The sequence below is a fragment of the Phoca vitulina genome, unplaced genomic scaffold (assembly GCF_004348235.1).
Source record: "Phoca vitulina isolate PV1807 unplaced genomic scaffold, GSC_HSeal_1.0 scaffold7, whole genome shotgun sequence".
NCBI classification, from domain to species: Eukaryota; Metazoa; Chordata; class Mammalia; order Carnivora; family Phocidae; genus Phoca; species Phoca vitulina.
Genome location: NW_022589710.1, coordinates 26,529,498 through 26,544,144, shown reverse-complemented (window position 1 = coordinate 26,544,144; position 14,647 = coordinate 26,529,498). Strand labels below are relative to the sequence as shown.

At 36.4% G+C, this 14,647-nt stretch overlaps 1 protein-coding gene across 1 annotated transcript in view; it reads right to left on the bottom strand.

Moving 5' to 3' along the window:
- Window positions 1-51: 51 nt before the first annotated feature.
- The window catches only part of STYX (serine/threonine/tyrosine interacting protein), a 40,242-nt gene continuing 25,646 nt past the window's right edge, over window positions 52-14,647 (bottom strand). Inside the window, exons 10-11 of the mRNA XM_032405124.1 lie at window positions 5,634-5,727; window positions 52-3,694 (exon numbers count right to left, since the gene is read on the bottom strand). Of these exons, the coding sequence (XP_032261015.1) occupies window positions 3,621-3,694; window positions 5,634-5,727 (168 nt within the window). The 3' untranslated portion in view covers window positions 52-3,620. The remainder of the gene's footprint in view (window positions 3,695-5,633; window positions 5,728-14,647) is intronic.

Sequence of the window (14,647 nt, the reverse complement as noted above, 5' to 3'; positions counted from 1 at the left end):
ATAATCTAAAGAAGTTCTGAGGCATAAACAGTATAAATGAGCATTTCAATCTTTTTGAGGTATAATGGCACAACAGTTTTAATACAACCACCAGTCTTCACAAAATAATTTTAATACTTTGTGCCTGGGCTAGCAGCATCTTGCACTGTGACATTCCTATACATACATAAGCATTTTATCCAAGTACAAATGTTAAAAGCAGAGTAACTTAAGCAATTGCCTATACAAAGGTAAATAGACATTGTAGGTTATTTTTCTTGAATCATTTTGCTGCATAGTAAATTGCAATTACATGTCAGTATAATGTTACTGATCTATAGAATACACTTTGAACTGTGAGGTATGGCAACTCCCTATGAGAGAGCTAACATGTAAACCTGAATATTTGATTTTTTTTTTTTTTTAGCTGCCATGGATGGGTAAGACAAAAAAAAAAATCCAGCATTCAAAGATCCTAGAAACTTTCTAATTAATTAAAATAAAATCCTTTAGTAATTCTCAGCTATTTCCTATCATTTCCATATTGGAGCATTGTTGAATGGACAAAGATAAAGTAAATACTGAAGTGAAGCTAAGTTTGTTATGGAATTATGGATTAAGCCAGTTATTAAAAAAAAATCCGCCAGGTAACTGCTCATTTACTTTACATCAAGTTGAGATCCCGATGTGTGTGTGTGTGTGTGTATACACACACACACACATACATACATACATACATACATATATATATGCATCCCAACTTTATAATTCAAGATTGCAGTTAAATACTTCTAATTCACTTGAATTACCATGGTAATAAGACAATTAGAAACCTTATATTTTCTTAAAAATGACATGCTTAACATTTTCTGACATTACTTCTAAACTCAGATGAAGCACAAACTCCCCCCACAAAACAAATATTCTGCTTTAAAAGTTAAACAGTTGAGAGTTGGTAGCAAAAGCTATCCCGGTTTAACATTTCCACCACAGAGACAAATAAAGGTTTAACCGCTGTTTAAGCACCCAATGGATAAGAAATTAACATGAACTAATTAAAATTAGAAGGTAAGAATACTGCCATTCCAGTTTGAATATTTTCAATATTTGTTTCATACTTTTTAAAGTGGGACAGTAAAGCAGTTTTCCTGTTTTGCTGCAATTTCAGTTTAAATCCTTGCCCAGATTATGTATTTAAAATTGGATGCTATATCACTCATACATTATTCAAATTCAGAAAATAAATCATGATTGGTTAAATGTATTATAGGTAACTATCACAAAACATCCGTAGAAATAAAGGAATTCCAAAAATGGAACCAAACAGAAGAAAGACTAGAAGAACTACCAGAAGTGGTTGAACATTAGGTCGAAGAATGGATCCAAGGTAAAACAAACTTGGGGTGTTTGTACATGAAAGAAAAAATAAACTTCATGTTTTGTCCCCATTAGTACTGTACTCAAGAAGATGATAGTCCCTTTTCCTAGTGTTCAAGAGACAGTCTTTAATATACAGTGCTGGGCAGGCACTTTAGTGACAACATAAAAATTACAGTGGTTAGAAAAAGCGGAAACTTACCAGCTTTAAATTAGTAAATGACCAAATCTGTATTTTTGGCCTAACTACTAGAGAGGATATGTGTATTTAAGAAACTAATTTTAAAAATCTTAACTCCCTCATTTTAAAACCTAAATGTACTATAATGAAGATTCTTTTAAGCAGAGTTTCTGCCGAACAAAGAAGCATCATAGATTATTAGACTGCAAGAGAGATCTCTGCTGACCTATGTAGTGATCCAAATACAGGAAAGCTGTGTTATCTGCCAACTGGAATTTCTGAACACAATGCAAATCTTGACTCTACTATAGACTACCACGCCAAATGACCTAATCACACAACAGAATACAAGACCACAATGGGATTAATAGGCTGTTTTCAGGGTAGTAAATAGGTGAAGGGATCAGAAGAGGAATACCATCTGGGTCAACAGGAATGAACTCTTAATAAAGCAATTTTAATTTCCACTCTCCTGTTATGCTGGATAAAAAAAAGCACTTACTGTATTATCTTACACTGCAGGCAAGAAAGCAAAGAAGTAACTTGGTGTAATGGGTTATCTTGCATAGTACCTACTGGTACCAAGGGAACGTATGGAAATCATTCCCATCAGTAAAGCACCTCAAGAGAGGACTGAGAAAAGTGAGATATAAACGAGTTTTGTTTGTGCTACCCTAAATCAACTATAAAAAGTTAAAAACACTCCTCTCCTTCCTCATGGCATACTTAAAATAGCAAAAATGTTTTTCTTAGAACAATCTTTATAAATAAAAATATGGAGAATTAAGGATCCATAAAGTGACTTTGCTAATGCAAATTATGGGGGAAATTTGGATTAACTCAATGTAAAGAATTAAAACACTAATTTTAAATACAGTGAAGTTTCCCACAAACCACTTTCCCCAATAAATGCATCTTCAAAGAAAAGCTGCTGAGCCAGAACAACCTCACAGAATCATTAAGACAACATAAAATGAAGGAGTAAATGTTCCATATTCCAAATAATTTACTGAGGTTTCTTTAAAGCTCAGACTGTTTTAACTAATTTATAGTTAAAAAGAAAAATTACAGAAAAATGTTTAAAACTTTGTACTGTTCTACATACTAATTTAAAGGTCGTGAGATTTATTTTTTAATTTTTTTATTGATGCAAGGCACTTTTCTTTTTTGGGCTTCATTTAGAAAAAAATAGTGCTACACTGGTTATTCTACTTAGAACTATTTTAGACAAAGAAAAAATGGGCTAAACAAACTCTAAAAAGAACAAACACAACATTTGGCTTTTAAAGAAAAAAGGAAAGTGACTCAAAAGTCTAAAACTCCTTGTTTTTAGTATCTGGTATTACCAAGCAAAATATCTTCCTTTTGTTCATTAAACTTTTTTTTCTATAGAATAAACAAATTAGGAAGATAACAGGAATGGAAGCAATACTTGGATCATGTTAAAGTAAGAAGAGTTAGCTTATGTCATGATTCAAAGATAATAAGGTATTAAGTTTAAAAAAATAAAAGGGTAATGAAGCTACTGAATTACACTAAAACAGAAATGTGGCAGATTCCTGCATTTGTTAATGTTTCCATAAGAGGTTCCATCATAAAAGTGAACTGTAAAATTATTTTTAAAATGTAATATATAGAACACAAAATGAATTTTTAGCAAACTTTAGGAAATTCTCGTTATAAATTACCCAGATTTTATAAACAAATCCCCCCTAACTTGCATTTTGTTTAAAGTAATAACTTTATATCATACAAATAAATTTCAAGTATGAAAAGTGCATTATTGCAATAATACCTCTTTGCAAGTCCAAAATTCTTGGTTTATAATAAAACTGTAAAGTGTAAAAAAAAGAAAAGAAAAGAAAAAGAAGAAAGGAGTAAAACCATCAGTGCCATCTATTGCAGAAGTCCAACATCTTAAAATGTTGCTCAACAAGTTGCAGAGAAACACGCCTGGAAGCAACATATAATTAAAAAAAAAAAAAAAAATATGACTTGTGTTTTTACCATTTTACATTATTATTGTCTCTAGTATCTTCTCCTTCCCAAATAGAAATTCACATGCTCTCTAATGTTGCTCGAGTCAGCCATTCTGTGCAGCTGCCACTTGCATGTTTCCAAAATCATCTTCTTCTTCATGTGTTCTCTTCAAACTGCCTAAAAATTATTGCACAAATATAACACATAATGGGAACTTAAACTCATTTGTTAGAATGTTAGAGCTAGTAAAACTTCATTTTCATAAAGCATTACTATGTATATGCACTATGAGAATTCCATGACTGAATTTTTAGTAAAATGTTAGTAAATTCTTTTGATATAAATTACCGAACTTTTATCTTCATAACAAGATACATTTCTCCTCTTGAGAATTAACTATGTCTTAGGTATTACAAATAACAATCACTTTTAAAACAGTTTGAAAATAGAATTGTTAAAGAGATTATGGTACCTAAATGTTTGGTTACCAAGTTTGTTCTTTAGCTACCATAAACCTATGACCTAGAACATAAAATTTAAGAGATTAATTTTATATTTGTACAATTTTATTTTGTAGATATAATTATCTTTTTGCTTTCATAGACACTGCCAAAAATATTTTTCCACTGAAGCTGTGGTTTTATTACCAAGAAGTCTAGAGCTGGGAGAAAAGATGGTATGCAAGAGATAAAGAGGAGATTTTATCTACTCTTTACATCAGAGTCTGCTAGTACAGAAATTTCTCACACTGAATCAAAGCTATCACTACATGACCAACAGTTACAATAAAAAAATTTGAGTCTCAGTGGAGGAAAACTTTAGGGGAACAATTAAACTGGTAAAGGGTCTGCTGTGTTATCTGCCTAACAATGGCACAGGCTTAAAGTTATGCCCAAAAGGTTGTGCTAGATCATGGTAATGTTAATTTAGAGAGTGGATTCTAACATGAAACTAACGTTTCACTGTAAGATTAATAAAATAAGGATATAAAGATAGTATCAAGACAATGGAATAAAGCAGAAAATATGCTAGCCATAAAGCTAAATACAGGCTATAGCTGAATTTCAGATTAAGTGCCGTACCTAGAGGTATGAGACATAACTAACTAATGCAAAGCAGAAAGTGAGGAGGTACAAATAAAGTTCTATAGGAGTTTCAAATAAGGGATTGGAGGAAGATTAAGTTAATCTTCATTTCTCTTGAACCATGTAAACTAAGTTTTTAAGGGTAGAAACACTGAATGTTATGCATTCTTGGTGGAGAAAAAACACAAATGAAACCATTAGTTCAGTTTTCTGGAGTGCCGATATAAAGAGGAACACTGCGAGATATCAAGATCAGAAACACCTTACTTATACTATGACGCTCTATGTCTTCTAGGAATTAAACCAATGAAGGATTCTGTACAGGAAAAAATACATCAGAACTATCTTTTGTGAAAATAGATCTGGCCACAATGTTTAGAACAGACCAAGTAAGAGTTTGGATAGGAGGCCAATATGGACCTGAAATAGAACGAGACTCAGTAAAAAAAAAAGAGACAAACAAGGGTAGCAACGTCTTAGAAAAGGAAGATAGAAGTTAAAAGATTTTGAGCGCATGCTTGGATCACTAACTTTGAAAATAGGGGAGGGAGTACTCTGACATAAGGAAGAAAGGGAGAAGGGATTGAAATACTGATGACAAGAGAAAAATGAGTAGCTCACGTTAGTCACCGTACTTAATTTGAAATATGCTTTTATTTATTAACCACCTTTTATTTTTATTAAGATCGCCTGAATATACTTAGAGCCCCTTCTCCAGATCCCTTATTTTAATCTTTACAGCAGTTATACTACTTAAAGACTTAAACTAAACCAAGCAGAAGTTTGATCTTCGAGCTAATATATTCTATTAACCAGGGACAGTGGTGTACACACAGCAGCTCAATATAATATACATGTATTCTTTATAAAATTAATTTGCAGTTATCTTGTGTGAAATTCAATAGTCTACCCAAAGTTTTCTAAACAATTTAAATTGTTCAGTATAACTTGTCAAGAGCAAAAGATGCTTTCTACCTTTTATATCATCATCTTTCTCCCCAACCTTCTCCAAAATGACAAAAAATCCTTACCTGTGGGTCCAGAATGAACAGATAATGACCTTTCTATCTGGAGTGGTGACATCATCTGTATTGTTAATTTTGCTAGGTAGATGGCTTCATATTCCTAAAAAATATTTAATTAACGTGAATATACATTTAGATTCTTGGGTACCCAAAAGAGTGATTAATGCGTATATTATCGGTATTCTTAGTTTATACTGAAATATCTGGTGCCATACTGTTGTAAGAGAAATGCAAGTTTAGGGGCACCTGGGTTGGGTGGCTCATTCTGTTAAGTGGCTGACTTAGTTTCAGTTCAGGTCATGATCTCAGGGTTGTGAGATGGAGCCTGGCATCAGTACAGAGTCTGCCTGTCCCTCTCCTTCCCCCTCTGCCACTCTCCCCACTCACTCCTTTCTCTCTCAAATAAATAATTAAATATTTTTTAAAAGGAGAAATGCAAGTTAAAAATTCCTATCTCTTAAAAAAATAAAATTCCTATCTCATACTTTCACATTTATTGAAGAAACTATAAATCAAGTCAGTTTAACAGCTTGCACTAGGGTATCATACACTGAACTGCTAGTCAGGCAGTATCTGTTCTCTGCCGCTGGGGTGTTAGTTATATGATCTCTAATTTCCTCTGTTAAAACACACACACACACACCCCCCCCAAAAACCCAAAAATGCTCATAAAATAATTGTAAGAATAAAATGAAATAAAATTCAGTGAAGATAAAATGTTATACAGTTGAAAATATTTTTAAAATGAGAGTAATATAAAGCATTTAATGGATTCAAATATATATTTGGTTTTCTAATTCCTTAAAATTAATCGTCCTCGGGGTGCGTGGGTGGTTCAGTTGTTAAGCGTCTGCCTTCGGCTCAGGTCATGATCCCAGGGTCCTGGGATCGAGCCCCGCGTCAGGCTCCCTGCTCCACGGAAGCCTGCTTCTCCCTCTCCCACTCCCCCTGCTTGTGTTCCCTCTCTTGCTGTGTCTCTCTCTGTCAAATAAATAAATAAAATCTTAAAAAAAAAAATTAATAGTCCTCTACTTCCAAAGATGGAAGAATAAAGGCATTCCTATCCCTCTCTCCTTTCTGAAAACAAAAAATAGAGAACTCCTTATCTGATGAAAGTAGGAAACATCCATAACCCTGAATAAGAGAATGAAAAGAACTGATTACAAATTGGTCAAAATAGTGGTTACCTTTACAAAAGGAGAAAGAGTGTTTGTGGTTAGGAAGGGGTAACACAAGGGCTTTTGGGATCCTGGCATATGTTCAATTTCTTGACCTGATGGTGGTTACATGGATGTTTGTTTACATTTTATGCCTTTTCTGTATGTGTATTACATTTATTTTTAAATGGAACCAGACCAAGGTAGGCATACAAGATGCCTGATTGCAGAAATTAGGCAGAATGGATACATTTCAAAGTGCTCCAAAAAAAGATGGTGGATCTAAGATAAATCTAACAAGCCCTTGCACAGTATTATAGGAAATATGAGTGGGCTGTGGGGATGAGGTAGGGCATATTAAGGAAAATGTGAATGCCCACACATGCCGTTTTTGCAAGAAGCAGGGTACATGTATGTAGCCAAGTATCTGATCTTAGCTAAAAATAAAAACGAAACCAGTAATTCTCAAGCCTGGCTATACCTGAGGATCACCTGAGGAGTTTTAAAATACATATATGCTCAAGTCTCACCCCCAGTGATTGTCATTTAATTGGTTTAGGTTAGGTTCCCCTGGGTGGTTTTAATGTGCATGCTGTGTTTATCAATACAAACAAGAAAAACCTGTGACATAAGAGGCTCTGCTTACTCATCAAGTTAACCCACCAGAGAAAAGTGGTGAGAAAGATTTCCAGAACAAGTAGGAAAATTTAAGCTGTCTGCCTTCCCCAACCACTATCCAGGTTCCTCTCCCACAATTTTATTGTTGGGCAAATATCTGTTCCAAGAATACTTCCAGTTCAAAGATGACCAATAATCATAAAGGAACCACTGTAGTAGTTTTAGCGTAAAGATGTCACAAGGGGGAAAAAAGCAACTTTATAACCCAAAGTCACATTAAGAACAGTGTCAAGACTGCACCATGAAGCAGATGAAAATGATTAATTCCCCATGAAATCAATGAGTATGGCATTTCTTTTAAGGTTTATTTATTTGAGAGAGTGAGAGAGAGAAAGCACGAGCAGGGGGAAAGGGTAGAGAGAGAAGTTGATTCCCCACTGAGCAGGGAGCCTGATGTGGGGATCCCAGGACCCTGACATCATGACCTGAGCCGAAGGCAGACACTTAACTGACTGAGCTAGCCAGGTGCCCAATGAGTATGGCATTTCTGAGATTGAGTTCAAAGAAGAAATAAAAGGACTCACGGAAGAAATGTAACAATGAAACAGATGACATTCGAACTATTAGAGCTCAATGGGAGAGAAAAAAATAAAACCACAGAAATGAATGAATGAATATAATAGAATCAACAAAGAGAACAGACCATACTAATTCTGGCATAATACCAATTTTCTCTTCTCTCCTCGACTGCTTCAAACTGCAAATATGCTACACTTCCTATCATTTTAGAAAACAAACAAAATCCTCCTTAATAACCCTAGCTTCCCCTCTAGCTACTGTCGTTTTCCCCTTCAAAGTATAATTCCTAAAATTATCTATTCTTGCTACCTACATTCCTCTCTTCCCATTTTCTCCTGAACTCTGAGCAATTATGTTTATCCTCCCCCATCCACAAAACCTGTTGTCAAGGCCACCAATGACCTCATGTTCCTAACCTAATGTCAATTCTCAGCCCTTATCTTATTTAACCTATTATCAGCTTTTGATACAGTGAATCATTCCCCACTTTTTTAAGATTTATGTATTTATTTTGAGAGAGAGAGAGAGAAGAGGGCAGGGAGAGGGAGAGAATCTCAAGCAGACTCCCCACTGAGTGTAGGGCTCAATCTCATGACCCATGAGATCATGACCTGAGCCGAAATCAAGAGCTGGGTGCTTTACCAAATTAGCCACCCAGGTGAGCCCATTCCCTACTTCTTCAAACACTTTCTTCACTTGACTTCCCAAACAACAAGCCACCCTGATTTTCTTCCTATGTCAGTGGCCATTCTTTTCAATCTCTTCTACTAATTCCTCATCTCCCAACCCTCTACATGTTGGAGTGCATTAGGATCTGTTTTGGAAATTATTCTCTATCTGCACTCCCCTAGTGATCTCACCTAGTCTCAGGGCTTTCAATAGCACCTATATACTGATACTCCTTAGATACATGGTTCTTTCCCATGAACTCTGGACTTTATATAACTGCCTATTGTCCAACGGCCCTCTCAACCTTAAGATGACCAAAACTGAACTCGATTTTACTCCCTTCAAACCTTTTCATGCAGTTTCTTCCATATCTTCCATAAAGGCTTAGATCCATCCTAATCTCCTCTCTTCACATCCAATCCATCAGCAAATCCTGTCAGCTATACAGTCAAATAAATCCAAAATGTGATCTCTTCTCACCTCTCCCCTACTACCATTTTGGTCCAAACTAACATTTTCTTTTGACTTGTAGGGATTTGGGGGTAAGGGCAGAAGCAAGTATACTTGTTAGAAAGCAACTGCAATAATGTAGTCAAAAGAAAATTAAGGAAACAAGCCAAGCAGATATTTGGGGAAAAGCATTCTAGGTGTGGGGAGGTAAGAGCAGGTGCCTTGAAATGAGAACATGCATAGTATTTTCAAGGAATTATGAGAAGGTCAGTGTGACTAGAACATACATAGTAAGCAGATGGGATTGTAGATTATAACTTGAGAGGTAAGGGACTACACATGTAGGGATTTATAAGCCATTATAATAAATAAGGCCTCTGGCTTTTAAGTGGAGGAGGAATAACTTCTTGTAGTAAAATTCTGCCTATGGTGCTGAGTATACCGTGTTGAATACAGGATACTGTAAATTTCATAAGAAATACATATGTTCTACACAAAGAAAACTTTAAAACACTAAAGGAAATAGAAATTGATGCGAATAAATGGAATATATTCTTAGGAAGACTAAAAATGTAAAGGTGTCAATTCTTTTTGAACTGTGAACTTAGCAGTAACTTAAAAAAATATAGGGCTCTTTCCAGCAAAGTTCACACCAAAAAGTAAATGTTAAGAAGTTTCCAGGAAAATTCTAGAAAGAATATTAATGAGGAAATCTTAAGCTATACCTTAAGTTATTTATATAATAACATAGTATTTAAAACTGTTTAATACAGTTGCAGCATTAAGCAGAGCAATGGAACAGAATACAAAGTCCAGAAATAGACCCATGTATAGATCAGAGTTTGGTATATAATAAAAATGGCATTTTAAATCAGTTGGCTAAAGACAGATTACTTAATAATATACAAAGAGCTCTTATAAAACAAAGAGGAAAAAGACCAACAATCTGATAGAAGAATGGGCAAACCACAGGAGTCGCCACTTTTACCACCATGATGGCAATGATCAGAAAATCTAATAAAATACTTTTGGCTATTGGCATTGAACAGAACTACTAGGAAACAGGTACTCCTCGTTTCCTGGTGGTTTACATTATTTCAGCCTTTTTAAAGACTATATGGTAACATCAAATTTCAGATCCCTCTGACCCAGCAATTCTATATATATATATATGTTATCATACAGGTATATTTCAGATGTAAACAAAGATGTACCTACCAGTATACTTCTCCCAATATTGTTTATAATCATGAAAGGCTAGAAACAACCTAAAACGTTTATGTATAAGAAATCATACGAAGTTGTGATGCATATATACATTTGTACATATTCATATAGAAACATTATGCAGTTAGACTTGTATATATATTGCTGAATTTTTTAACATGTGTATATTACTTTTACAAATACAAAAATAAATTCTAAAAGACAATGTTTTTACACAACAGGATTAAAAGGCAAAGAAACTTATAGTTTTGTATTTTATAAAAAAATAAAAAGAAACATTTTACATAAACATGCTAGAGTAAGAAATACCAGTTTGTTTTAAATGAATGGAAAAAAAAAGTAAAATTTAAAGTTTGGTAACTGAGACAATCCATTTTGTTAGTTTTTTTTGAAGATTTTATTTGAGAGAGAGCGAGCATGAATAGCTGGTGGGGGTGGGGGGAGAGGGGTGCACCGAGGGAGAGGGAGAAGCAGACTCCCCGCTGAGCAGGGAGCCTGATGTGGGGCTCAATCACAGGACCCCAAGATCATGACCTGAGCCAAAGGCAGATGCTTAACCAACTGAGCCACCCAGATGCCCCTGAGACAATCCATTTTGTAATGCTCTTGATGTCTCAATGTGAGATTTATTCCCGTATAACTGGATAGAATCAGCCAGAGGACATTCTTCAATCTCTGATATTCCTTCTTAGAAAAAAATGAACTAGTTTAATCAGATACTATTTAATCAAATAGAAGAAATTTCTATCAATTGTTTTATTTACTTTTTATTTTCATTTAATTTTTAAAAATTTTTTAAATTTAAATTCAATTAACATGTAATGTATTACTGGTTTAAGAGGTAGAGATTAGTGATTCATCAGTCTTATATAAAATACCCAGTGCTAATTATATCACATGCCCTCCTTAATGTCCATCGCCCAGTTACCCCATTCCCTCCACCCCACCCCAGCAAACGTGTTTGTTTCCTATGATTAAGAGTCTCTTATGGTTTGTCTCCCTCTCTGATTTCATCTTGTTTTATTTTCCCCTCTCTTCCCCTATGATCCTGTTTTGTTTCTTAAATTCCACATATCAGTGAGATCATGATTACTGTCTTTCTCTGATGGACTTATTTCGCTTAGCATAATACCCTCTAGTTCCAGCCACATTGTTGCAAATGGAAAGATTTCAATTTTTGATGGCTGTGTAATATTCCATTGTATATATAATACACACCACATCTTCTTTATCCATTCATCTGTCGATGGACATCTGGGCTCTTTCCATAGTTTGGCAACTGTGGACATTGCTGTTATAAATACTGGGGTGCAGGTGCCCCTTCATATCACTACATTTGTCTCTTTGGGGTAAATACCCAGTAGTGCAATTGCTGGGTCATAGGGTAGCTCTACTTTCAACTTTTTGGGGAACCTCCATACTGTTTTCCAGAGTGGCTGCAACAGCTTGCATTCTCACCAACAGTGCAGGAGGGTTCCCCTTTCTCTGCATCCTTGCCAACATCTGTCATTTCCTGACTTGTTGATTTTAGCCATTCTGAGTGGTGTAAGGTGGTATCTCATTGTGGTTTTGATCTGTATTTCTCTGATGCTGAGTGATATTGAGCATTTTTTTGTATGTCTATTGGCCATTTGGATGTCTTCTTTGCAGAAATGTCTGTTCATGTCTTCTGCCCATTTCTTGATTGGATTATTTGTTCTTTGAGTGTTGAGTTTGTTAAGTTCTTTATAGATTTTGGATACTAGCCCTTTATTTGATAAGTCATTTGCAAATACCTTCTCCCATTCTGTCAGTTGTCTTTGGTTTTGTCAACTGTTTCCTTTGCTGTGCAAAAGCTTTTTATCTTGATGAAGTCCCAATAGTTCATTTTTGCTTTTGTTTCCCTTGCCTTTGGAGATGTATCTAGCAAGAAGTTGCTGTGGCCAAGGTCAGAGGTTGCTGCCTGTGTTCTCCTCTAGGATTTGGATGAATTCCTGCCTCACACTGAGGTCTTTCATCCACTTTGAGTCTATTTTTGTGTATGGTGTAAGGAAATGGTCCAGTTTCATTCTTCTGCATGTGGCTGTCCAATTTTCCCGACACCAATTGTTGAACAGACTGTCTTTTTTCCATTGGATATTCTTTCCTGCTTTAAGATTAGTTGACCATAGAATTGAGGGTCCATTTCTGGGTTCTCTAGTCTGTTCCATTCATCTATTTGTCTGTTTTTGTGCCAGTACCATACTGTCATGATGACTACAGCTTTGTAATAGAGCTTCAAGTCTAGAATTGTGATGCCACCAGCTTTGGTTTTTTTCAACATTCTTTTGGCTATTTGGGGCCTTTTCTGGTTCCATACAAATTTTAGGATTATTTGTTCCAGCTCTGTGAAAAAAGTTGATGGTATTTTGATAGGGATTGCACTGAATGTGCAGACTGCTCTAGGTAGCACAGACATTTTAACAATACCTGTTCTTCCAATCCATGAGCATGGAACATGTTTCCATTTCTTTGTGTCTTCCTCAATTTCTTTCACGAGTGTTCAACAGTTTTCTGAGTACAGATTCTTTGCCTCTTTGGTCAGGTTTATTCCTAGGTATCTCATGGTTTTGGGGGCAATTGTAAACAGGATCAACTCCTTAATTTCTCTTTCTTCTGTCTCATTGTTAGTGTACAGAAATGCAACTGATTTCTGTGCACTGATTTTATATCCTGCCACTTCGCTGAATTCCTGTATGAGTTCTAGCAATTTTGGGGTGGTTTTTTGGGATCCTCCCAAACTTCCGGCCCCAGAACTGAAAGCTTGGGGCCCCACTCCTCAATGAGCCCTCAGAGAAAAGCATCAATCACTCCTGTCTCCCTGGTTTCCATCTACACTCTGTGTTCACCCAGCCTGTGACTGAGCATTTCTATCTCAGACCACCACCCATTTCCAGCATCCAAACCCTGCAAACTTCTGTGGTGCGCTATTGCGCCATTCCTCCTGGGGGAGGAAGGGGTGTCTTGCCGGTTTTGCCACTTGCTGAGCCCCTGCCCAACTGTGCCGCAGTTTGTGGTTTATGGCAACACCCCAGCTGAGAGTCCACTCCTGGGCTCATTGTAGCCAGCTTCCCCGCTCCAATGCCTGGGAACTCTGCCACACTCAGGCACCCCTGGTCTTCCTGTGATTCTGAGACCACACTGTCCCAACGAGGGTTCCACCCCCGCTTAGCCACCTTGAGTGCCTTTAAGGCTGGGATGTCCCCTACCCCCCACCGGAGCAGACTTCTAAAAGTCCTGAATTTGCACTTTGCTGCTATATCACTTTCCTGTAGCCGGCTTAGAGAGGCTCCCTCCCCCCACGGTTTATTTTCCCATATATCGTCTTGGATTCACTTCTCCTACCTCCAACCTTGCAGAAAGTGCTCACTTTTCTATGTGCAGAGTTGCAGCTATTCTTTTTTTTTTTTAAGATTATTTATTTATTTGAAAGAGAGAGAATGAGAGAGAGAGAGAGCACATGAGAGGGGGGAGGGTCAGAGGGAGAAGTAGACTCCCTGTGAGTGGGGAGCCTGATGCGGGACTCGATCCTGGGACTCCAGGATCATGACCTGAGCCAAAAGGTCGCTTAACCAACTGAGCCACCCAGGCGCCCCCCTCCTTTTGAAGATTTTTTATTTATTTAAGTTGCAGCTATTCTTTTATTCTTCGATCTCCTGTTGAGTTCACAGGTGTTCAGAATGATCTGATGGCTGTCTAGCTGAATTCCTGGGACCAGATGAAACTAGGGTCCCCTACTCCTCTGCCATCCTGGACTCCTCTAACATCAATTATTTTATCTTACATTTAACAAGGTGCCTTTAGCCCTTTTTTCACAGTAATGGCAGCTTTTAAGAAAAGACTTAAAAAACAAAAAGGAAAATACCTTTAACTAGAAATGTAAATTTGAATAGAAAAATCAAATTAGGAGGTACTCGCCTGGCTCAGTTGGAGGAGCATGCAACTCTTGATCTCAGGGTTGTGAATTTGAGCCCCATGTTGGGTGCAGAGATTACTTAAAATAAACTTAAAAAGGGGCGCCTGGGTGGCTCAGTCATTAAGTGTCTGCCTTCGGCTCAGGTCATGATCCCAGGGTCCTCGAATCGAGCCCTGCATCAGGCTCCCTGCTCAGTGGGAAGCCTGCTTCTCCCTCTCCCACTCCCCCTGCTTGTGTGCCCTCTCTCGCTGTGTCTCTCTCTGTCAAATAAATAAATCTTTAAAAATAAATAAATAAATAAAAATAAACTTAAAAAATAATAATGAAATCAATCAATCAAATTAGATTATGGAAATTTTTAAGTATTTAAAATAAATTCTAGGGTG